At 38.0% G+C, this 25,784-nt stretch overlaps 3 protein-coding genes across 5 annotated transcripts in view; all 3 read left to right on the plus strand.

Annotated features, from left to right (window-relative positions):
• The window catches only part of LOC116699939 (cytokine receptor common subunit gamma), a 7,513-nt gene extending 5,192 nt beyond the window's left edge, over nucleotides 1-2,321 (plus strand). The window contains exons 6-8 of the mRNA XM_032532683.1: nucleotides 891-996; nucleotides 1,212-1,272; nucleotides 1,458-2,321. Of these exons, the coding sequence (XP_032388574.1) occupies nucleotides 891-996; nucleotides 1,212-1,272; nucleotides 1,458-1,676 (386 nt within the window). The 3' untranslated portion in view covers nucleotides 1,677-2,321. The remainder of the gene's footprint in view (nucleotides 1-890; nucleotides 997-1,211; nucleotides 1,273-1,457) is intronic.
• Nucleotides 2,322-4,294: 1,973 nt separating this feature from the next.
• LOC116699940 (sorting nexin-12) lies at nucleotides 4,295-11,970 on the plus strand. Of its 2 annotated transcripts, XM_032532686.1 has the most exons (6): nucleotides 4,298-4,674; nucleotides 6,673-6,768; nucleotides 7,871-7,995; nucleotides 8,321-8,411; nucleotides 8,878-8,888; nucleotides 10,598-11,970. In XM_032532686.1, the coding sequence occupies exons 1-5, from the start codon at nucleotides 4,510-4,512 to the stop codon at nucleotides 8,881-8,883; spliced, it is 483 nt and encodes a 160-aa protein (XP_032388577.1). In that variant the 5' UTR covers nucleotides 4,298-4,509; the 3' UTR covers nucleotides 8,884-8,888; nucleotides 10,598-11,970. The 2 variants fall into 2 exon arrangements, with proteins under 2 accessions (XP_032388575.1, XP_032388577.1); XM_032532684.1 differs by lacking the exons at nucleotides 8,878-8,888; nucleotides 10,598-11,970 and having other exon boundaries at nucleotides 4,295-4,674; nucleotides 8,321-8,438.
• A 4,281-nt stretch (nucleotides 11,971-16,251) lies between these two features.
• Nucleotides 16,252-25,784, plus strand: part of slc7a3a (solute carrier family 7 member 3a) — a 17,988-nt gene continuing 8,455 nt past the window's right edge. The window contains exon 1 of one of the 2 annotated variants that reach the window (XM_032534197.1): nucleotides 16,252-16,498. The gene's annotated coding sequence lies outside the window, so the exon portion shown is untranslated. Of the gene's footprint in view, nucleotides 16,499-17,319; nucleotides 17,338-25,784 lie in introns of those variants that run through there. The other variant, XM_032534198.1, reaches the window with a different exon arrangement.

Raw genomic sequence — 25,784 nt, forward strand, 5'->3', positions numbered from 1 at the left:
TAAACAACTGTAGTAGGGTTTAAATCAAACTTATGACAACAATAGTGACAAATAATGCATGTTAATAAAAATAAAGCTGAACACATTCAGAAGACAACGGAATAACTGTTAACAAGTTTATTTGGGATCAGAGCGGTAGCTGATTTAACACATGAGACTCCAGGATTAATCTTAGCCTGGCTGTTAGCCTGCTCTGGACCAGGCTAGCTGCAAAGAATAAATCTCCATGGTTACTTGGCTGGGTTTAATTCAACCTGGTTTCGTGCAACCGAGTCAAAGCTAAAGTCATCCAGGATAACTTGAATATCCCGGCTTAATCCCTTATCCTGGGTTCGTGAAACAGGCCCCAGGTCTAAGCCATAACCTGACATACACCTCCCCAGAAATGTAAATACACGTTGCAGCAACGCTTCTTAAATTTCCCTCAGGATGAATAAAGTATCTATCAATTTATCCATCTATCTATCTAGTCTACAGCTACAACGTTCCACTTGATTGCGTTGGCCATGACAATTGTGATAGGTTTAAAGAAATGCCAATAAACATCATGTTCACTATCAGTCTGGTGCTGACCATTTAAATACATAATCAAAAAACAACTTTGACATTATTTCTGAATCACAACTTGTATCGTTTTTTGTTCTGTAAAAAAGGTTTTCATATCGGTGCATATCAAAAAACCTATACAGTACGCCATAACCAAAAATTACCAGTAAGTCTGTAATAGGCCAATATTGGACATGACTGTAATATCAGCTAATCAGTATATCTGTCTAACTCTAATTAAAGGGTGTTTTAACCATCTGTACCTGCTGCCCTGCATGTGCACAATACAGTAAAGGTACAAGACTATGAAACAATTACAATCCACATCTCTCTCCTCCTCACAGACCCAAATAAAGAGAACAGTTCAATGTCTGTGTGGACCCCAGTGCTGTCTGTGGTGGGTGCTTTTATCCTCATCATACTGGTCATGATGTTGCTGCACCATGAAAGGTGGGTCATATGTCATGGGTAAATGATGGTATATGGGTATGGAGTAGCCACAGATTATCACCACTGTGTACCTATTTCCTCAGTTTATTTTTTATTTGTACATTAACCTAAACTGTTTTAATTGTTTGCATTATGCAGTAAAAATTATAATTGAGCAGATGAGCTGTTGTGGATTTGATCATCTGAGAGTTCAAATGTGCCTGCCTCCTATACAGAATCAGAATCATCTTCATCCCTGTGGTTCCCAAGCCATCCCCAAACCTTCAAAACATCGAGGTTAGTAGTATCCAGAGCTCTGTGCCCGCCGTCACACAAAAGATTTGTATTCAAATCTTATCTCTTTTTTTATTTGGCAACTAATACATTTATATTGCAGTCATTGAAATAAATGCACAGGCCAGAAATGTACCATCATGTAAGGTGACAGCCAAACAAGTCATACGTGTTGTTCTTTTTTAAAGGATTGGTTTAAGTTCCCTAAAAGCCTGAAAGAGGGTTTAAACTACAATGAGCGTCCCTGCCCTGTGCGTGAGTACTGCCATGTCCGCCAGTCCGACAGCGAGAGCTCTGACTGCTCATCCTGCTCTGTCACCACCGACCAAACCGACTGCTCCGTCTTCATCCCTGTGAACGAATCGGATCTGTCTACTCCTTGCTCCTCTTCCATCTCCCAGTTTTAGTCTCATCTGAGGAAGAGAAGCAGGTTTCTGTTTAAGAGGCATCTCAATCAGGGTTGGGTCTCCTTAAACTTCCAAATTGTCTTAAACTGACACATATCCGGCATTACTGCAGGGATCAGAAAGGGGATCAAGATATGTTTGGTTTCCCCTATGAGAAGAAATCAGATATTTGTTCAAGGCACTTATAAGCAATTGATTCAATTAAAGCTATTAATGTTACAGGTTATCAACAACTTGATGCAGCAGTTACAAGTAAAACAAACCCTGATTATATTAACATATATTACCACAAATAATAAATTCTGAACTACTTCATTTATATCACTTTTCATTAGTGGCATGTATTTACTCTTTAAACTTGCTTCATGGGTACTATAACTAGGCCTATATATTAATTACATTTACTGTACCAGAGTTTTCTCTTAAAAGGTTTATGAAAAAACTAAATTAAAATAAGAGTCAATTTAATAACAATAAGAAAGTCACCTATGAGTTATTCCTCAAACATAAAGTGTATTATTATGAGAGACATACATTTTGTCTGTGTTTTATAACATTTATTTGTGTTGTTATAGAATTGTATGAAATTGATCAAATCTAATATCCCAATATTTTGAGCAAAATACATTACTGGTCACAATTTTCGTATGACTATTTGTATTTATTGTGAAGTACTGACAAAAAACACAATGCATAAAGGTCAAGAAATGGAAAATGACAGTGTTACAGCAGCAAAATATCAGACTGACAGCACACATACAGAATATACACAAAATAATAGGGTACACTATACATGAAATAATAAATAGGATAGAATACAACAACAAATATTTAAAATATATACAAATTGGGAATAACTACCTAAATAGTATTAATAAAGTAAATTATGTAAGTAAACCTAGTGTGCAAGTTGCACTTAGTGAAGTTGTGATGTCTCAGAGTCTTATCTAACACTCAGTGATGAAGGGTTAAATAGTTGTAGTTCCTGTGCTAGGAATGAGTTCTTGTAGTGGTCAGTGTGACATTGAAGTCGTTGGATTCTCTTAGAGAAGGAGCTCCTCTGTGGGACCAGTGTGGTGTGGAGAGGGCGGTCGGGGTTATCAATGATAGATAATTATATAGTTGGTTCTGTGACCTCCTCTTCACCACAGCTTCAAATGTGTCCTGGTTTGCAACCAAGAAGGAAGCATTCATTGTTCACTCACTCAGCTAGTCAAATTACCACCTTCTAATTAGGCACCCTTACTTACGGAAGAGGATTAGGGCCCCTGGTGAACAAATTATGTGAGTTCTGACTTTATTCTCAGAATTCTTACTTTAATCTCAGAATTCTGAGAATAAAGTCAGAACTCACGTATTTTTTTCACCAGTGGCCCTAATCCTCTTCCGTATTCTCAGAATCTCAGAATTCTGAGAATAAAAGTCAGATTAATAAAAGTCAGTTTTCACCTCAGAATTCTGAGAAGAAAAAAAATCAGAATTCTGAAAATAAAGTCAGACTTCTGACTTTAATCTCAGAATTTAAAAAAATCAGAATTTTGAGAATAAAGTCAGAACTAAAAAAATCTGTTTTTAACAATTTAACAGCTGGATGGATTATTGTAAAAGCCTGAGTACCCAGGGCCCTTTGCTACTTACAGAAGAGGATTAGGGCCACTGGTGAAAAAATTATGTAAGTTCTGTTTTTATCCTCAGAATTCTGACTTCATTCTCAGAATTCTGACTTTTTTAATTCTGAGATTAAAGTCAGAACTCTGACTTTATTCTCAGAATTCTGACTTTAATTCTGACTTTATTCTCAGAAGTTTGACATTATTCAAAAAAGTCTGAATTCTGAGAATAAAGTCAGAACTCACATAACTTTTTCACCAGTGGCCCTAATCCTCTTCCGTATTCTCAGAATCTCAGAATTCTGAGAATAAAAGTCAGATTAATAAAAGTCAGTTTTCACCTCAGAATTTTGGGAAAAAACTGGGAACTGAGTACCCAGAGCCCTTATGTGAGGAGGGCCCAAAAAGATGCTAGAATGAATAGCTGTGGATGCAGGGAGTGGCCAATAGAAAAAGCCTTTTACAGGGCCCAGAATTTTGTGCAATGCCCCTGTCCCGGTCTGATAGGATTGTTGCTTTTAAATGTTTTAGTACAGAAAGTCCAGAAATGCCCAAAATTGTCATACATTCTGTCATTGTATTAATTGGATGGATGGAATTTTAGTAAAAAATAAAATAATTCTCTTTTTTCTGGGAGACCCCTGAAACTTTGGGAATTACTGTAGCAGGCAAATAGAATAGAATAGTTTTAACCCAGCTACATACTTTTTGTATTATATCCCATCATATTGAATGTTACCTATCTTAATTGAATGTACTTTTTCAATGTGGTTGGACGTTTCTGCATCCTAGGCCTAGGCCTACTTGTATTTGTGTTTGTGTTCAAAATCTGTATTTTTTATGCTGCACTGTATCTGTCATGACCAGTTTTTTTTTTAAATAAATATACATGTCTCAAGTTTTGTGGCATTAATTGTACAACTGAAATGACATTAGGGTTACCTAGTTCAAATTCCTCAGTCCAGTTATCTCACTGTCCATTAGAGGGAGTCCAGTGTCCCACACAGTACGGAACTGAGTCAACGCATTTTTCAGATTCAAGAAAGGTAGGGCGCAGGGCGGCTGGCCCCCGCAAGAAGAGCGAGATACAAGTCAGCTACTTCCCTAGCTGAACCGATCAGCTATCGCAATCAATTGATGTCTTCAGATGAGATTTAAGATTTTACTGTTCATTTAGTTGGTTTGATTCGCCGTTGGTCGTCCAAAAATTACAACCCGAGAAAATGACAGACCCTGCGGTGGCCGACACTCGCCGGTTGAATTCCAAGCCCCAGGACCTGACGGATGCTTACGGCCCCCCCAGCAATTTTCTGGAGATAGACGTTTATGATCCACAAATCGTTGGAGTTGGACGGAACCGTTACACAAACTATGAAGTTCGCATGCGGGTAGGTGTTCGAATCACAAGCCCAAAACTGTTGCAGCTTTAGCTTTTATTTGCTAAGCTAACTGGTAATTACAGTGTTGTTGCTAGCCAGTTAGCATATTTATTCGCTGTGCTGAAGTCAACACAGGGAACCATAATTTTTGTCCAAGGATGGCGTGGGCATGGGATAGGCATGACCCGCCTTACTCTCCCTCTGAATGGCTAGTACTCGTTGCCTGCTCTGGTTGGGTTGGTTAGATTTAAGCAAGAGGAGTGGGATTGGTTATGGTTAGGGAAAGAATCTCAGGTCAAGCCAATCAGAGGAAGAGTAAGAGAGTAGGGCGGGATATGCCTTCGCATTCCTAGGGAAAAAATACCCACACAGCCCCGTTGCTGTGATGTTTACGATAGGCGCCTTGAGTAGGCCAAGATGGCGCTCCAGTAAAAATCAGGACCGGGGATTGACAGAGGCCTGTCGGAGGCTGCTTGCTTGATGTAGTTCGTTAGGCTGGCTTGTAGACGTTTCGTGACATAGCCCACGTCTTCCAGCACACATGGTGAAAGCAGATCGATAATGCCATGGCACTTGACGTTATAGTTAAATGCCTTTTAAACTAGCTATGTAGCTAGCTAGCTAGCTAGTTAGCGTTACATATATTGAAACAGAATGAAACATTACGACAGTGAAAATCAGTGGGTCGCAGCTGAGACCGTGAAGCTAGTTAAATGCTACATACACTTCAGTTGCCAAGAAAGTAAAGAATAATTTAACGTCGTCTGTCTCTCTACATGTCTAACGCAAAATATGCTTGTCGACAAAATGAACATAAACAGACCTGACTAGCTGTTAATGTTACACCTTGACATGTACAGGAAACGCTACTTAAAGGTCCCGTATCATGCTCCTTTTAATGTCATATTTGTGCTTTTAGTTCTTACTAGAACGTGTTTACATGCTTTAATGTTAAAAAACATTTTTCTCATACTGTAGCCATGTCTGCATATACCTGTATTCACCCTCTGACACGGTTCGTTTCAGCTGTAACCGCACTGTAGCACCACACTTTCTACATCTAGCTAGTTGGGACATCCCAAACATACTGAAGTACCTTCGGCTGGTTTAAAGGCACAGTTTCTGAGTATGGGCTTTGTGAAATTCTCTGAGGATTGAGAATGTTGATACTTCCAAAGTATTTATTTACGTCAACCAGCTTTATAATTAAAAAAAAAAATACAAGGAAATCAAATTTTTACAAAGAGCGACCTTTAACCTAGGAGGAATGCTGAGAATGTTGGTCGGTTTTATGGAAACGGGACAAATGACATGTTTATCCTTATTAAATAATAAGAATGTGAATATTAACAGGTGTGGCTAACTAGTTGTAGTAAGTTAAACTTCCTTCTCTAGCAGAGAAAGACAGTTGAACTTGTACGAATGAGTTTCAGAAAATTGCTGACACTGCTAAGTCAAAAGAAAACATTTCCAGGAAGCTGATGCTAACATTGCAATTGCATAATTGTAACTTAACAGGCTTGTCTTGACTACAACACCTCATTTTGATGAGAAAGTAAATGTCGTTGGGTTTTGGACTGTTGGTAGGACATAAGCAATTTGAAGATGACACATTGGGCTCGGGGAATTACTCATTATTCACGTCCGGCAAACTAAAAGATAAATCAATTCTCATAAAACAACCCATGATGAAAATAAACATTACTTGCGCCAACAGTTACAACTGAAAAGGTTTACAAAGAAAAAGAACCATATTCTCACATCAAACTAGCGTGCAAGTCTAATCGAAGACTTTAATGCTATTAATTTACTCAAATGATGTTGGTAAGATATCTGTTATTGTCACGCCTTTGTTGCTTAGGGCACATCCACAATGCCTCCAACACTAAGTCAGATATCTGTCAACTGTTCAGCAAGCCTTGTTCTCACTATGCAACAGCAACCATGTCCAAATGTTTGAAGTTAGTATAAATCATGAGCTGTCTTTTTTTCTTCTCATCTGTGTAGACAAACCTTCCCATTTTCAAACTGAAGGATTCCTGTGTGAGAAGAAGATACAGTGACTTTGAGTGGTTAAAGAATGAGCTGGAAAGAGACAGTAAGGTGAGTGAGCTACAATGTTGTGTTTCAGGCTAATCTTTGTAGCAGGTTGGCTGGTACAAACTAGTACCATAATTACAATGATGTGATAAGTGACAATGTTGGTCTAACAGGTACGAAGATATAAAAAGTAGGATTACACTCTAGGCTTGGTCTTCTGTGTTGATATAGTGAATGAAAAGCTTAAATATATTAATGTAAATGTGTGTAGTTTCGACTTAACAGCACAGCGAGTGAGCAATTTAAATGCCATGTGGTATTTCTTTTTTGTGATCATTTTTTTATTTCTTTTGTTGATTTACATAAATTATACAATGTGAAATAACACATCAATGAACTGCCAATAATGTAAGTTCATAAATGTGCATGCAGGCAAATGTACGTGCACAGAATACTAGCGATCAATTGCATGATTAAACAACATAAACACACAGCAGAACAAAATTAAACAATGAAATAATAATAAAATAGATAAGTAAAAGAAAAATACCCCAACTCACCCATCTACCCTGGACCTATAGGACATGAAAAGCATTTTATAGTATGGATTTAATTTTAATGAGAGCTTCTTTCCATTGTGATATATTTTCTGTTTTTGCCTGGTGTTCGTTGGCAAACCAGTGTTCCATATTTGCAATGTCTATAAAGTCAAGGAGCTATTTACTGTATGTATATTGACTGAATGTGGAGCTTTCCATCTATAAGTTATTAATCGTTTAGCAGCTGTCAGACCAGCTAACCACAGAGGTCTCTTCTTCACACAGAGGTTCAAGTTAGAGCTATCATTAAGTAGCAGGACATCTGGTGAGTAAGGAATTGTTATGGCTAATATGTTCGACAGTGTTTCTGAAACCCTATTCTAGAACTCCGCAACCCTTGGACACACCCATGCCATATGACAAAAAAGTACCCAATGAATTCTGATTGCATAATGTGCAGGTTGGTGATGGTAGTGCTTTCATTTTGTGCAGTATATGGGGAGTGAAATATGTTCTGTGAATGAAACTAAAATGAATGACCTCAAGGTTGGGATTCGTGGAAGATAGTTGCGAGTTCTGCCAAATTAATGAGTTATCTTTTCTGTTACTTGTGTTGACACCTTCAGATTGTAGTACCATCTCTGCCGGGCAAGGCCCTGAAGAGACAGTTGCCATTCCGCGGGGATGAGGGCCTTTTTGAGGAGTCCTTCATCGAGGAGCGGCGATCGGGCCTCGAGCAGTTCATCAACAGGTCAGTCAGTTCAGCCGTAAATTAGCACTGCATTAGTAGTACATACTTTGTGTGTTTAGATGTAGATAAAAGCCAACCCATTTGTCACATAAGCTTGAGTTAATGTGGAATACACAAGATTTGACTGTGTTTCCTGTAGGTTTTCTTATTTAAAAAAAAAAAAAAAAAAAAATGTTTTGGCCCAAACTGAAATTTACACATTCAGTAGAGTCAGTCACACAAGGCTTAACCTAAGCTGTGTCTGTGCGGCAACTAACTAACCCACAATTGCATCTCACCAGCCTCCATCAAAAGCTTTTGGCCGTTTGTGTGTATGTTTCTGCAGAATTGCAGGTCATCCCTTGGCCCAGAACGAGCGCTGCCTTCACATGTTTCTGCAAGAGGAAAGCATTGACCGTAACTACATTCCTGGAAAAGTACGACACTAGGGTTACTGAGGGAGGTGGGGGTTAAACTCTGGGGTGTAGATCGGACTGTCTCCTGCCTTCTCTTCCATCTTGATTTCTTTTCATCTCCCATCTGTCTATCTGCTTCTCCCTCTCTCTTTCTCTCTCTCTGCGTATAGCATTGTAAAGTCACATTCACTTTATCTTGGAGTTAGAATATGTATACTATACATCAGAACATGTTGATAATGTTTTAAACAATCTTCCACGTGCATTTGTTTTGTAAGTGTACAATCATATCGGAAGATTTAAGGAATGAAAATTAGGTTCGATACAGTCAGTCTTTCCTCAATGAGTGTCATATCATGATTGTAATATAATGTGAGTAAAGTAAAACATGATCTAAATATGGCACTATTGTGCCCCATAGGGATACATGCAGACTGTAAATGAGAGTTCTGATCCTGTTTTGTTTTCTGTTTTTGTTCTTTTTTAGGTATGAATGAAGTAAGTTTGCTTATTTGATCCTGTCTCTAAGAGCTTTCTGGAAGTTGAAGGTGGCTGCATGGGCACTGTAAAGACCAAAGGCGATAGTTCACAAATTCTTAAGTAGAACAATGCTAATGCCATAAACATATATATATATATTTATACTGTATATAAGATTTGACTGCAATCTGTCGCTTTATCTTGTAAATGTACCACACATAGTCCAATGTTGTCACACGATACAACCAGTTATTCCCCAAAGATGTTGGAGTGATCAGGGTGTGCTGCAAAGTGAAAAACATTCTGCAAGCCAGTTTTGCATTGCCCATTACCTAGCATGTAGAAAAACATAATGCAAAATGTAAGTTGCAGTAGAAAGTTTTTAATTGGTGAGGAGTGTACTAAAGTTAATCAGCTGTTTCTCCAATACTGGCTTGCAAAAGTTTCTCAGGCCACCAAGGGCATTTTGAGTTACGTGAACTATTGTTTTACTGCAATAAGTACTGTACCTTACCCATGACTAGAGCTTTTTTTCTTTTTAAATCTCAAACTAATCCGATACACTCTCATTGTCAACCGCACTAATTATTGGCTGCATGGCATCTTGCACGCTTCCCCCCCCCCCCGCAATAAACATGTCTCAGTGTTGCTGACAATTTTCTTACTTTATTGATTCTGTTGATTCTGGTCTTTATTTACCTATAATTCAATTTTTTGAGACATAGATATGTTTGTGTCTGGAAAAACAAAGCAGTAAATTCTGCCAACAAGCATCTTTCTCTTTTACCAACAATGTCTACAGTTCATTAGACACAGTTTATGTCTAATGAACTAAATCAGTTGAAGTGAATGTCCATACATAGAGCAGCAAAACAACATGTTCATACATAGAGCAGCAAAACAACAATATTGTCTTCCACTGACTGCATGTTAGTCACAGGCAAGCTCTTGAACCATATGAATATACCATGGCATATCTTAAAAACACTGCCCTGCATGATGTCCTTTGGTGACGTGTGATGCGCAGTAACCCATCAGCTCAGTTCTGACACATGTCATAAAAAACTGCATGCAGTCCTGTGTAATGTCTCATGTTTAACGTGTATTGGAGCTGCCATATTTTGTTTTACGCCGACTTTTTTAATAAGATTCAGTTCAATTTTAGTCCAGAAAATGTTGTCAATTTAAAAACAATACATGTAATAGAAGCAAAAATCTTTTTGAAATGGTTGAACATGGTTTGAGTAATAACCTCCTGAGTTGGATAAATGTAGACCAGACACACCAACACAGAGCAGGAGTCAGCATGTCCAGTTTTATTCCAGAAATAAATGACACTTAGAAGATATGTATGGTACGTTTTAATGAGTGTACTATTAACTTTTCCATTATTGAAAACAATAGCATGCTTATTCAGCACTACTTTACAGACCACAGTGTTGCATCTCTGTTTAATGTCGTTGACTGTAATGCCCAAGCAACTGCCCTCAACAAAAACAAATTCATGACAGTACAAAGCAGCATTAGTAGTAGGTCAAAAAAATAGAAAAAGATGAATATTGGGGCCAGAATCATTTTTCACAAGTTAATATTTTTTGTAAATAGTATTATAATGTTGTGCCATTAGATTAGCCAGAGATTTACAGCATTGACCAAATCCACTTAAAGCTTGAACATGTCTGTATGTTGTTTCTGATGTCCGTTTCTTTCTCTCTCTTATTGCAAAGCTAATACAGACTGCTGCACCTGCCCCATGTACATTTATTTCGACATCACGTCATTATAAAGCTGGTGGAAATGTCAGAACTGATAAGTATCAACGGTGTATGAAAAACACAACTATTGCTCCTGGACAAAACTACAAGATCCAATGTATACATTGTTTGATGTTGTCTTTATTCAGTCATTCCACAGTGTGTACATTATTTTTGTTCAGTAATCAGTGAAAAAGAAAACATGTTTCCATATATCCTTTTGTCATAGCTAGATTTTTTTTTTTACAATGATTGTTATATTTTCTAAATGTCTTTTAAATTGATTTGATCACATTTAAAATGAGGGTAATTTCCTGCTTTGATTAATGTCTTCTTTTGCTAGCGGAGATGTGATTTTGATGATAACTTCCCAAAGTCAAGCAACATGTAGCATCATAAAAGAGACAGTGATATTTCATTCCAGACAATACACGTTTGCATTTCCCCCCTGAGTTTTATGTTCTGAACATGCTCTTAGACAGTAGTGTTTCATGATTATTTGTTTTAACTCTGCTGTCTTAGTTACATCATCATGCCTGCACTTTGGCTGTGTGTTGTCAAATCAGCCATCGGGAATGTTAAGTTAGGTAAATAACCACATCCAAGCACTGTGACAAGAGGTTCATTATATGAACAATATTTCATTGTTTAAAGGCATAATCAGCATCTGGTTTATTGATCTGAAATCAGGCTAATTCTGCACTTATTTTCAGCTGGTTTATTCTTTCTATCAATATTATTGTGAGGTGTATTAATACATGTTATCATTGGAGTCCCACTACGAGTGACAAGGATCTTACTTGTTAATTCTGTCCACCAATTAAATTCCCTGCTGCTTGCTGTTTCATGTCTACATGTGTCTTTTCAGTTTTAAAGAGAAGAAATAAAATCAGTAAAACTCACCTTCCAGTTTGTGATTAGTGCGTCACACTGAGAAGCAGCGAGGCGGATCACAGAGAGTCATGGGAGCTGGATGAATGGGCGCAGATGGCCTAATTTAACAAGGAAAAGGAAAAACAACATGAGGTTGAAAATGCTTGGGTATACATTTTGGAGGAAGACTTTCTTTGCATAAATCTTACAGCTTGTACAGAAAGATACACTACACTTTTTTAAAATGTGTATTACGTTTAAATTAATTTGTTTTAATGTTCTTGAAACCCTTTCCTTGACTTATAGCAAAACTACAAATCCGTCTCCACAAGTAATAACAAAATAATGTAACAGTATTAAATTTAAAAACAGAAAACATGTACTGTGTGGGCCAATGTATTTTAAACCATGTCTCAATGGAACTTGTAAGGTGCTGCACCAAAGCTCACATTAATAAAACCATAACACAGTGACAGATCTGTTTTCCTCTGCATATGCATTCCCATTAATGAACAATAACACAATTGAAAGCCGTTTTTCTTTAAGTAACTATCAAGAGCTGAAACGATTAATTGGCAAACGTTTAGATAATTTACCATTCGTTTTATTTATTTATTACTTTTGGCTTTTTAAATGTGAGGATTTCATTTACTTTTTGTCATATATTATTGTAAACTTGTTAGTCGGATTAAAAATGAGCAATTTTATGTCTTATGTGACAGATTTTATTTACTTTTTTTGTTTTTATTGTAAAACATTTTGTAACTTTGTTTCAAAATGTGCTATATAAATAAAGTTATTCATTTGAAGACGCCAGCTTTGGGTCTGGGAAATTATGAGTAATGTTACCTCCTGGCATGTAATAGACAAAACAGTTTATTAATTAACTGAGAATAACAGATAAATCAGTAAAAAACAGATCAAGCAGAGAAAAAAATTAGAAGAAAAGAAAAAAAGTCATACAATCTTGCTTTTTTTCTGAATATTCTTTGTACAGTCCCTAAGATATAATACTTTAGCATTTACTGTTTAGCTGCTTGGACTATATACCTTTCTATGTAGTTTATTCATATTGTAAGCAGCATTTTATACTGAACTTTTCTTTACAAATGGAAACGCATCAATAAGTAAAACTACATTTTTATAGCGGCCATAAACTGGATTTATGCATTACAGTATCAATAAACTCCAAAATAAAAAAATATTCAACCTTTTTACAGTCCTAATGCAGTTCATAAAAGAACAGTTTATGTGACAGGAAGGAACAAATTTTGGCTCTAAAGTGGCAACACTGGGTCTTTTTGTTTCACTAAACAATCGTTAAGTCCTCTAATCTTTTTCTTGTTGTAGTTTGCCTTCAGGAAATACAGGGATTAACAGGGGAAGAGGAATTCTGGCCACAGGTGGATTAAAGTTGCCCCAGAATAGTGATCTTGTGACGTAGACCTTGACCTGCAGGTGATCCAAAGTAGACATGACTGTAATTGGACACAATTAGGGCTTCCATGTGAATTAAAAAGATTAACTATTAAACAGTTCATAAAGTACAGTACCTGTACAATCTGGACAGCATATGACTATATCCGCCCTAGATTTAGGAGATTTAAAGTGAGAAACCTCCAGATAAGCAACTCAGGAGGGAACCCTCTTCCAGGATGAGCCAACAATGTAATGTGTATGAATAGACAGAAGTAGAAAAAAAAGAAAAGATATTTATCTAGGATACACACCTACCCTGACCTTCCTCATAAGTGAGAACTGTGACCTACAGAACTAGTGAGCTTTGATGTGCTTGGCCTTGTCCTGACTAATGAGAGTGGGCAGACAGGATGGGCACAGTAGGCCAAGGCAGAGATTAGGTTGTGTTTTTCTAGCGGTTCTAACAGTGGAGCCCAGTGTGCAGCCATGTTTGCAGAGACACCCAGTTGGGATAGCTTGATAAACTGGAAGTAAATTGAAAGAGCAACCCAAAGCAGTGTGACTGGGCAAGTACAAAAGGTGAGACGAGTGGCTACTAGTACCATCGGACACAGAGCAAGGGTGGAGAAGGGAGAAAATACAATTCATGAATCCATTTTATTTAAAGTTCCCTCTGGGTCCAAGGCATGAAAAACCACACATCCTGCCTTTCCCAGGAACCCCCAAAAAAAATAGAAGTCCAAAATTCACAATAACCAACAACAATTGAAAAGACACCATGTCGATGGCTTGGTGTGTACCTGACTGTGGATGTTTGGCTTGCATGCATTTGTTCACACAGATTCCCTCATTCCAAAAGTCAGTGTGGCCGTTTATTTCTGTTTTTAGTTTGATTTTGTCAGCACAAACACTATTACACAGATGCTTTATAGCAAAAAAGTAGTCCACAGTGTGAACATGCTACAAGTAAAATGTGTCTCTCAACAACAGTTGAAAAGGATGTGTTCCTTTGCATGGCTGGATAAAAAAAAAACAGGCAAAGTGGACAACTGCCCTGGGGTCCTAGATCTACTGGTGCCCCAAAGGCTCCTCTTTATTGTGTGTCAGTTGCTTTTTGATAATTTGATTTATTGCAAAATGTATTTGAAAATATGCAACACTAAAGGACCATATTAATAATTTAGAACTTTAAGGGCGAGTCCTGTTTTATCACCCATCTCGTCTATCTGTGTTGTTGTGTCAAAATGTATATGGTGCTTATTACTATAAACCAAAAATATGTTTAAATAAATCAAAGCATATTTTGCAATGCACACGCAGCAGCATGGTGGCCCAATGGTTGAAGAAAGTTCTGGGTTTGAATCCAGGGCGTTCTGGGCCTTTCTGTGTGGAGTTTGAATGTTCTCCCCATGTTTCCGTGGAATTCCTCTGAGTGCTCCGCTTTCCCCCACCATCACTTGTACTAGGTGCTCCAGTCAGTGTCCTTGATCAGAGAAATCAAGTGGCTATCGGGCACAGATGGAGGGGTGGAGAAGGGAGAAAATGCAATCCATAAATCCTTTTTATTTAAAGTTACCTTTGGATCAAAGGCATGAAAAACCACACATCCCGCCTTTCCCAAGGATGGGTTAAATCCAGAGAATGAATTTCCCTACATGTATGTGCATGTGACAATAAAGTACCTTTACCTTTCCATGATTTTAAAATAAATCAAAATATTTTTGATCTTTTTTGTAAAATAGATTCTTCAGAAAACAGCAATCACATTTCCATTTGATTGTCTTGCAACAAAATCTGAATTACTCTAAAGTACCTCTGAATGACCATAGTTAATGATGTGTGAATGTATCTTCTGGGTTATACACTTCTGCAGCCATCAGCGCAAAAACTGTGGGGTTGATACTAAGGATGAACTAATGGAGACACTCCATGTGCTGTGTTGTCAAAAGGATTGCTACAATGGACAAACCCATGTTTTCTAACAGTATAAAGGTTGCAAAGAATGGGACCTTGGTCTACGACCCTGATATGGTGACTTTGACCAAGCCGATAGTGTTGAATAAGATACTTTTGCTGATAAAGACCTTAAGATGTGCCTGAAAGCTTAGAAGAAGCTAAGTGAACATCTGAATTGAGATTGTACTTGTTCCCAGTGTCAAGAGTAAACTCCCATGCTCAAATATGTTTATAGTAGCACATACTTCTTTTTTGACAATGGAAACAGTTGAGTTGACAAAACAAGCTCACCACTGAGTCCATTTAGTAGTTCTTCTGGAGCTTTCCGTAACAATTGGCCTATGCAGATGTTGCCTTGTGATGAGATTGTTTTTCAGCTACTGTTTTCCAAGTCAAGACTGAACGTTCAAACTAGAGCCAACACAGATGGAAACTCCTTAAAGGCTGAGTTGGTGATGTTGAAAAGCTAGCAGACGTAGCAAAGCACTGCTCGTCTCTGGTCTCAAGCAGAGACGAGAAAGGAACGCAATTTTTTAATGTCTATTACAGGCAACTTATCAGGTAAGTCCAAAGAACTAATCAAACAAACTAAGAAGCAAGCAACAATGTTGAAACAAACAGACAAGACAACAAAGAAGAAATTAAAAATTAGTTGTGTTAGTTATAATAAATAGGGTTGGTTTTGTCTCTACTGGTCTGAAGCTTGCTACTATGCTGCAGCAAGTGATTATTAACTACATATTTAATTAAAAAGTAACAATTGAATTTGTTTCCATCCAGTTACTATACAGTAACTATACCATCTGTTCTCTTTAGGACATGGCTGCCAAGAAGGGTAACCATGTAAAGACCATTCTGCATATTCTCTATAATTATTTAAAAATCTAATTTAGGCTTCAGAAATGTTTACGTTTTGTGCAAAAATAATAATTAAAAACCTTTATTTAGCAAAGACTTTTATTGCGAGGTATTTAACTCTGAAGCATAGTGTTTCTGTTGCATCAGACTTAAATGAGTTTCAGTGCCCACTCATTTACATGCATGATGTCACAGAATGCCATTATACACAGGCCAGATAATATTTGATGACGATGATGTAAAATGTTTGAAAATTACGTTTTCACCACCACTGAACCTCTAGCTTTGCTGGGTCACTGAGTGCAAATGCACATGAAAGAAATACTTTGGTCTTTCCCTCCTTTTCTTTTAATCTGCGGAACAAAGCAACAGCGGATATGGTGTAGAGAGTGGAGCCAGGGCGGACACTGACGCTAGATCTCTATATATGGGCATTCCTACTACGGGGACGCACGTGCACAGTATCTGTGTGTTAACAGTGCTTACTTTCTGTGTCTTAAACACTTCTGTTTCTTCTTTTTCTTTGTCACTCGGGATATCTTATGTAGTCTATTGACAAGAGCATTACAACATTATCAGAAACGTAAAGTTATTCTTACGTCTATATTTCCATTCATTGACGGAGGGCTCGCTCTGGCTCCACCTTCCATTGCGTCACTTTATTTGTACACACCCCGCCTCCCGGCGGACGGATCAAAACCACACACGCTCAACCGAGCGGGATATTTCGTCAGCTTTCACGACAACAGCGCCTACAAGACATTAGAGGTAATGGCTTTTATCATACATTCATATAATTAAACATTACATTTTAGCCAAGTCGTTTTTTAACGACATTTTATCCGCCCGTATCGTTTGTTTTACTTAGCATTAGCTAGCTAGTTCGTAACGTTAGAAGTGGACTGATGCAATCCTCCCTCGTGTTATGATGTATTGGCGAACTAACGTTAATGTTTACATATATACATAACGTGCCTCATCTTTGGTTGGTGCTTTATGTATGAGATGAAATAATAATGTTTCAACACAGTAACGTTAGTTGACGTTTTGTGAGGCGATTAATGGGAATGAGCTTATAGTCAGATGCGTTCCCGAATAACCACAATGCTAGTACAAACGGAACATTAGCTAAATAAGAGGTGACCGTTGTGGAAAACCGTTAAAACCGTTTTAATAAAACATTAGCGACCCGTTTCCATGTTATCACTTGCGTTTTTCATTCAATGTGTCGGTCCTTGCAAAGCGCACCCCACTAGTATTGGTGTGACCAAGGCGTGAGTAACCTTACTGCTGCGTTCAAAGACCTCCAAAGCGCCGAATTTCTAATAATCTAATAAATTATCCTTGCACAAAACGGAATTCATAGTGCAATATTTGTCTCTGAGATGACGCAACATTAACTCATGATGTTAAAATTCAAGTATCAAGACTGTCATCGGCACAGGCAAGCACCATTTCTGTGTTTACATGAAGCAATTTACGCTGTTTCCGTAATCTCTGATGGCAACCTTTGCACCACGCGAGAACCGACCGAAGCCACGTAGCTATCTTATTCACTGACATACTATCAGCCAGATGAACAGCGACCAGTATAGATGACAATGACCGTAAGTAAGCCTATTTTAAGTGTAGATTAATGTAGCTTTTTTAGTAGACCTGATGCCCAACATCCGCGAGTGTCGTCAAAGGCAGGGGTCCTTTTGGGTAACTTAATGTTCACGAGCGTGTTATCTGGGTCCAGGGGGTTGCGTCAGCCGATTTAAAGCCACTCCAGGAATTACAATGGTCGTGGTGAATACTAGGGACGTGTAATTTGATCCAAACCTGCTTGTCGGTGGTCAGGTTGATGGAATGGGGAGGTTGTTGCACTAACCAGGTAGACACTACATGCCATGTCGACAAGCCATCCCTCGGATGAACAGCTGACTTCTTACTCACAGTGCCAGGTTCAATTCCTTTGCAATTAGCCAGCAACACTGTCTCTAATCAGTCCGTTTACTGGCTCCACTTATTTATTCATCATTCTCTAATTCAGAACTGTTCTAATTGTAATATAATACTTACATAATAACACAATACTATTTATTCCAACACCCTTTGCACCATGCTTTATTATTAAACTAATAACTATCATAATTATAGTGTACTCCCGCATACTTTGCACTCCTCATTGCACTATTGCCTCAACCTGTCCATATTGTTTCTGTTTATAGTGTGTATATATTGTTTTGTTTTTAAAAATGTTTAGCATTTTTTTTCTAGGGTTAATTCTATGGAATGCTGTTGTATTCCATATTTAATAAATTAATATATACATAAATAAATGAATAAATATGCTTTTGAAATGCATCATAAAATAAAGTGAAGCAATAAATGCATACATAATTAAATAAATGTGAACATTTGTATAAAACTGAATTATTAAATATATTAAAATATTTTACTTTTATTTGTTTTCATGGTAGTTTTTATTTCATAAGTCCACGTTTATTATTTAATAAATCCACATTCATTTTGTATATGCAAATCAGGGGGCGTGGTTATTTCTCACATTCAGAACAGAGCCATGGACAAAAGAAGGCTGACAACGTGAGAGTGCACCATGACCGGCAGCTCGTGGGGCTCTACCCAGCACACTGTCACCTATTCTGGGGTAAACAGACCGCCAACTACCGCTGACCTGACAGTACCGCAAGCTGCCAGTCAGTCTGTATCCACTGGGGGTTAACACAGGGACCGCCCATTTCTCCAGCGCTCCAAAGTTAGGATAGCCAACTGGTCAGGGGATATGACCCGTACAAATGGGATTGCGTTACCTTTTGGGAGGTGATCCACAAAAGCCTATATGGTCAATGAACAATGGGGCGTCTAAGCAGAGGGTTTATTTTTTAAAAACAAAGTGACGTCACAAAGAGAATTTTTCGGATTATTGAGAGGTTGGAGAAAGGACATGGCACCGCTGACGCAACATTAACTGAGGCGTTGTTAAGTGAGCAAGCGTGCATATGACTGTTCTAATTAAACTGAACCTCAGAATTTACCCCAGAATAGGTGACTCTGGACTGGTACAGAGCACCGCAAACTGTCGGTCGGGTTGCTCCGTCAGGTCTGCGCTAGTTGGTGGTTCAGTTAACCCAGAATAGATGACTTTGCCAGCCTTTTTTTGCCTAAAGCTCTGTTCTGAATGGGAGCGATAACCACGCCCCCTGATTTGCATGTGATAATTGGCATTATAGAGGGAAATCGATAAATGTGGCATTAGGAAATGAAAGTCCATGGAAATAATTGTGGACATGTGGATTTATGAAGTAAAAGTCTCTTGAAATGAATAAGTACCATGAAATAATTAGAGGTAAAACTTTTTAATACATGTATTTAACTAATATTTATATAAATATTTACATGTATTGTTCATGATTTATTTCAAAGGCATTTTTATTTTTGTATTTATTCATATAATATTGAATAAAATGGCATTCCATATAATTGACACTCAGTAAAAACACAAAACCCATAAAGGCCAAATGACTGACTGTCAATTTTTGTTGATGCTGTTGCCATAGATTGTTGACTACGGTATTTATTATTGACAAGTTAACAGCCCTAGATTTCCCATGGCATTACAATTTTTGAAAATGATAAAAAGTTTTTTTTTGTTTTTTTTTTAACCCTGAGTGCAATGTACAACAGTTGCTACACCAACATCACATCACACGTGTGTGTAACAGGAAGGGTGTGCACCACACCTTTTTTTTAAGTCACCAGTCTACATATGAGGGTCTGATATGTTCTTGGTATATTTTGACATCAAAATGTCAAGATTTTGACTCTGCAGATTTAGGATATTTGAGTTGTTGTTTTTGTGAACAGATTTCAAGGAGAAGCTGGGAAAGGTGCCAGTCTAGTTTCTTATTAGTCAAAGCATAGTAAATACTTGGAGTGGAAAAGTCCATGGAACACTGCTGTTATGGTTTTCTGCATACATGGCCTCATCTTTTCTCCTCTGTGTAACTTAGCAGCCAATACCATCTAGCCATGTTTTGGAATTCTTAAGAGTCAAACTGATCTGTTCTTATATGTGTATATTTGTACTTCTGTTCATGTTAATGGTGTTGTCAAAGGTGATGGGAAAGTGAACAGATCCTTACATTCCATCTCACAGCGCAGAGCAGTTGTGGCAGGAGTGCTGGTTTTCAGCCAGGTGACTTAAAGGGTCGTTCAGTTCAGTCTCAGTGGTCGGTCTGTCCTCAACATACTTTAGTTCACACACTTTAACAACAACACATACAGCCTTATCTGAAACTAAAGTGTATCTTATACATACAAACATATATTTCTTTGCTCAAAAGACATACTGTTTGTAACTTCAAACAAAACCATTGTGTGTTTGTGATGTCTGAAGAATGGTTCGAAGACTGTACGGCCTGTCATGATGCGGTACATCTTCCAGGGTTACGCAAGGTCACATTCATCCCTTTCAATGGATAAACCCCACAGGGTACTGAACATGTTGTTCCCTTTGTTCAGCTGCTGGCCCCACAGATAAAAGTAAAGTTATTATTATTATTAGGGATAGACTGATACAGCATTTTCAGTGAATCTAAAGTTTTGTATTGTATTTCAATGCACATTTTGAGAAGAACAAATACAATATTCATTATGTAATATGAAAATATTTGAATTTTTCTGTGCCAGTTGAAAAAGCCTTTTTAAATTTAAAAGTTTCAGTTTTTACTTTTTAGAGCAAAAGTTTAAGCTACTTAAATGCAGCAGATAATAATAAAAACTCATTTGTAACTATTGATGGCATTTCTGAATTTTGAGACTAATATCAGGAACATGAGGTGCAGAATTTTGGAATAAATCAGGTACATGTTTTTGGTTTAACATGGGAGCAGATTTGTGCATAACTGTGCGGCTAAAGGAAAGTTTCCATTTTGCATGGGATAACTATAAATATTTGACAATGCTACTATTATATGGCAGAAAAACGTGTGTGGTTGGTTATATAACCATAGGGCGTTGTTGTTGTGTCGTCTAAGGTGGCAGTCAAAACAAAGCCATGCGTTGTTTGTATCGATAGAATGAGAAGCAGCAACAAACTATAATGAGGTTAGCTGGTTTGTCACTTCCCCGAATAATCCTCTCCGTGGCAGCAGTTGCAGCCATGCTAAGTCAAGTAACAGGACCATTATCCCAGAAGCCTGTTGTAACCAGAGCACTGTTGGCCCAAGTCGTTGGTCATAGTCCTTCAACATTAAGGGCCTTTTTTTATTAGTTTGTCCCATTTTTATTTTATTTTTTTAAGAACTTGAATATACGCTGGTTGTGATGTTGCAGAAGAAAGTTAAAAAGAACGAAACCTAAATCATCTTGACAACATGTAGTATTTCCCTACCAACTTTATTCATTGTCAGAAAAAGAACAGAAAATGGCTTCAGGCAGCACACTGGTTTTAATGTAGGTGTGTGTGTGGGTTGTTACGTAATGAAGCTTGCCAACAATGCATTCCTGAGACACACCTCGGTGCAACCTGGCATACAGTAAATCTGCCCCACTTACACAAACGGGCACCCCTCGTGAAAACCACAAGGAAAAGATTAGTAGCTAGTGGACGTGACTGGGTTGAGTAGAGGTGGCTCAAGCATCTACTCTGAGACCACCCTTAAGTGAGGTCATACATTAAGCAGGTCCACATTTTTGTAACCTTAAGGTGCCCGTAGTACGGTGGCCCTGAGGTGCAAAACACAACAACAAATCATAAAACCGCCAAATCAAAAACACAACCGCAAAGAGAAAACACAACACAAAAAGAGAAACACAACGACAAAGAGAAACACAACGGCAAATCAAAAACACAACACAAAAAAAGAACCACAACACAAAAGGAAAAACACGACATTAACCAAAACGGAAAAGGTAGGTACTGTTGACAGCATCTCCAGTATCACGTCATATTCATGTCCGGCATCAAATGTTTAATACGCGCGTGTACCTCGTCATTTGTGCGCTCATGATTTGGAAAAATGGAAACAAACCCCGTCTTTCCGGTTCAAAGGACGGACCAGTTCTTTTGTCCTCAGCACGATTCTGTTGCCCGAGGGTACTACCTACCTTTTCCGTTTTGGTTAATGTCGTTGTTTTTCTCTTTTGTGTTGTGTTTTCTGATTTGCCGTTGTTTTCTCTTTTGTGTTGTGTTTTCTGATTTGCCGTTGTGTTTTCTATTTTTGTGTTGTGTTTTCTCTTTTTGTGTTGTGTTTTCTGATTTGCCGTTGTGTTTTCTCTTTTTGTGTTGGGTTTTCTCTTTTGCGGTTGTGTTTTTTGATTTGCCGTTGTTTTCTGACTTGCCGTTGTGTTTTGCACCTCAGGGCCACCGTACCGTAGACATGAAAGAAAATCCTACTTTAAAAGGAAAATACAAAGACATTTCCCAACAAATAAATATTCATGACTTTTTTTGTTTGATTCATTTTCCGTCAAGAATGAAATAGTCCCAATGTTAAGAATGCTTTTACAGTTTGCATAGTTTCAGTTGAGCACTTTTGTCTTGCTTGGTGAAGGTGTGTGCGGTGTTGGTTCGAACCCCCGAGGAGATCACAGCCAGCTGTGCACAGTAGTTTAGTAGCCACTCTCAGATCTCAGTTCCTGGTGTGTGAGTGGAAAACGCTACTGGAATGTCACACCAAGTGGGGAGTGGGAGAATATCCACTATGTACCAGTTTCCCATCAGTCTTCAGAGGGCTGAATGTTTATTGTTGGGTGCTCTCTTTGTTGTTTGTATTTCATTGTTTGACAGTGTTTGTCTTTTTTTTCTCCCAACACTTAACTGTATCAGGCAGGATATTTTCTTTTGAAATGGTAAGACTGTAAGAGCTTAGATAAATAGGTTATGTTGTTGTTGTAATGGTATTAATAGATGTTGTCATTGTACTGAAACGTTGTGAGAGACTGTATCCTGCGTGCACTGAAAAAGAACAGGCCAAAGTTAGACCATAACATAATTCAAAGCGGAAAATACTTTTTTACTTCTTCCTTTAAAAAAAGAAAAAAAAGAAATCCGTCTAAATAAGCCAAACCAGTGATAACTGCTTTAAATGAAATAGCGGAGCAAGCATGTTCTGCCTGAAGCAGTACTTTAACCTGGGTTTTAACAGGACACAAGGTAAGAAAATTTGACAGCGCAATAAAAATACACCTTGTGGAAGGCTTTTGGCACTCTTTGCCCCCGTCCCTCAGCCTCGGTTTCAAGCGTTAAATACGTGTGAAAAAGCATTTTTGCCTAACCTCTGATCCAGGTAGATGATTGCAGTCACACAGTGCCACACAAAATCTCGATTCTCTGCCACGTTTTTTTTTTTTTCTCTTCTCACAAAGTGTAATGTTTATTGCACACATGAAAACAAAACAAATTGGCAGTACCAAACAGATTTCTTTTGGCACCTATAGCACATTGTGCATCACCACAGGCCTGTAAACATAGAGGCCTCAATGAAGAGAAGGGGGAGCATTGCAGCTCTTGGGAGCGCTTTACAACCTATTTTTATACAGTCTGTGTTTAAAACTCACAGAAGAAAGTAGTAGCGTTTGTGATGCAGTTACCTTGAAAACCAAAATGAGAATCAAAATCAAGTAATACATTTTTTTTTACTAATTTTAAATTTAATAATTAAAATAAAAAAGTTATTTAAAAATTTAAATCTTGAACAGGGTGAATCAAGATTGCGATTTTATAACAATTATTTGTGCAGGGCTACCACACAGTCAACCTAGTTTTTGTTCCTGGGTTAGTGTTTCACTTCTTCTCTTTGCTGCCTGACTGGTGAAGTGACTGATAGGTCTGAAATGTGTCTCCTCCTTCTCAGCACTTACACCAAGGCATCCGGTATCACTGCATTGTAGCTTCAGACTAGGTGCAGCATTGCTTTTACGCTGCTCCACCCCATACCATTCATGCTAAGCAAATTTACTTTACATGGCCCAACATACCTTCTTTTCCCTAGTATTTACAGATCAGAAATTTGCCTCGCCCTTGACTTTAGAAGCTAGGCTTTGCTGAGGCTCACATGTGCCTACATGTATTACGTCAATGTAACGATGTGATGCAACATTTAATCAATCTGGCATTTCTTGCAAAATGAGTACTGATATTCATCACTGTACATTTTTATTTCCAAAAATTACTTTACCAAAATAAAAGGCTATTGATCCCTGTGATGCTGGAGAAAGTGGGAAGTAATCAAACTCAGACATAACACCATAATAAAGAAATGTGAAACTGCAAAGCAAAGAGGCATGTTGACTAAGACAAATACTGGATTGTTGATGACAGACACCACACTTGCTATACACACTATGTGTAAAGCGTGTCTCAATGTTGTACTGTGGCTCTTCATGGACATTCCAGAGTTAAAGTTATGAAGTAGCTTTTATTTAATGGCATTTTTAACCCTTCAGAATGACACCTCTAAAAAAAGCACTGACCTACAGAATGAGTCTTGGCTCCTAAAATTAGTGTTACAGAACACAGAGAAGTATATTTAATCTGAATGAGTCACTCAGCAGGAGCAGCTGCCGCTGCGAGTACATAGCCTAATCTTGGTTGAGCAGATCATCAATGTAGACCAACTGGTGTAACCTGTTAAAGCACCAGAATTTCTTTTTTCCATGTAACTTCTACAAATACAAAAGCCTTAAACTTCACTTAGCAATGTAGTAATTGTTTAGTATCTTAGAGCCCATGACTTTTAGTTATTGACACCGGCCCATGTTTCATACATTTTTCTGTGGGATGTATTTTGTTAGATTTCAGCATTCACGTCACGTCAAGTTATTCAATTTATGATTTGCGTCAAACCTGCCTGCGTGTGTTGATCCATCCTGGAATCTGACCGCCTCCAAAGACAAACATTGTGTCTGTTCTTCTGGTCAGCTGTGCGGTGTCCTTGGCGTGTTATGAGCGGTGCTTGCGTGTATGTGCATGGTGTGTTTTTCAGAAACTGGTATAAACTTGATAAGCCCATTACTGCTGACGTAAAATGTGTTGCTGCTGTCCTTGAGGATAGTTTTGTTTGTGTGGTTTTGTGTGGTCATTGATAATTCACGGGACAGTAATCAATATAATGGTGTGTACTGCATTTTGATTAAGAAGCCTTAACAATTATTACACCCAAATGCATTTTGACACACAGTAAGGTTAAAGTAAAACTTAGCTTTCAAAGGTGATTTTGTGATACAAAGTTCTCATACAAAAGGATGAAAGAACTACGCTACTAATTACATTTAAAAGGTAAATTGTTAGTTATTTAAACTTGTAGTTTTTATGTAGGGTAAGGGTCAGTTTTTATATTTGCAGTGTATTGTATCTGTGTATCAACCTCCCAGTGCAGCTGGATCACCTTATCGAGCTGCTAGCTCACGCTGTCCTCCTCTCCCTTGTTGATATCAGCTTGCAGAATTCAACCATCTCGTCCCTTCACAGCCTCAGCCTTTCCCAGGCTTCTCTCTGTCGGCCTCTTTGCTGAAAAAACATAACCTAGATAGTAGAGTGCTCTTTCTCGCAGCAAAGGAGGGCTGAGGAATTAGACATGGTATTCTTGTGTTTTTATATGGGTGTGTACTATGGTTTATTTTGTTGAGTCAAAATGAAGTAAGATATAATTAAGTTTTCTTTTGTCTTGAGATTCCTCTGTGCCTCCTGCGTCTCATGATATACCATACTGTAAAGTATGACTTTCCTTGGAAGTTGCATAACTGGTATTTATGCAGGTGCTCGTGATGTGAAACATGTATTTTCATTGTCTCTCCAAACCTTTCAAACCCGCCAACTGATTATCTCCTTTTTGCTGGAGAGGAATATTCCAGAAAGGTATCCAATATCACTTGTGCTACCTGGGTTCACATGGAATGTATATAAACCTCACTCATGTGTTGTGTGATATATATCACCACAAAAAAACGTGACAGTCAATACTTTAAAGTATTTGTATAGCCCAGATGGGAGAGACAACGTCGAGGTTGGCATTCTTTGAGTATTTCTGCGTTGTCTTCTTTTTTT

This window comes from Etheostoma spectabile, chromosome 13, assembly GCF_008692095.1.
Source record: "Etheostoma spectabile isolate EspeVRDwgs_2016 chromosome 13, UIUC_Espe_1.0, whole genome shotgun sequence".
Classification (NCBI taxonomy): domain Eukaryota; kingdom Metazoa; phylum Chordata; class Actinopteri; order Perciformes; family Percidae; genus Etheostoma; species Etheostoma spectabile.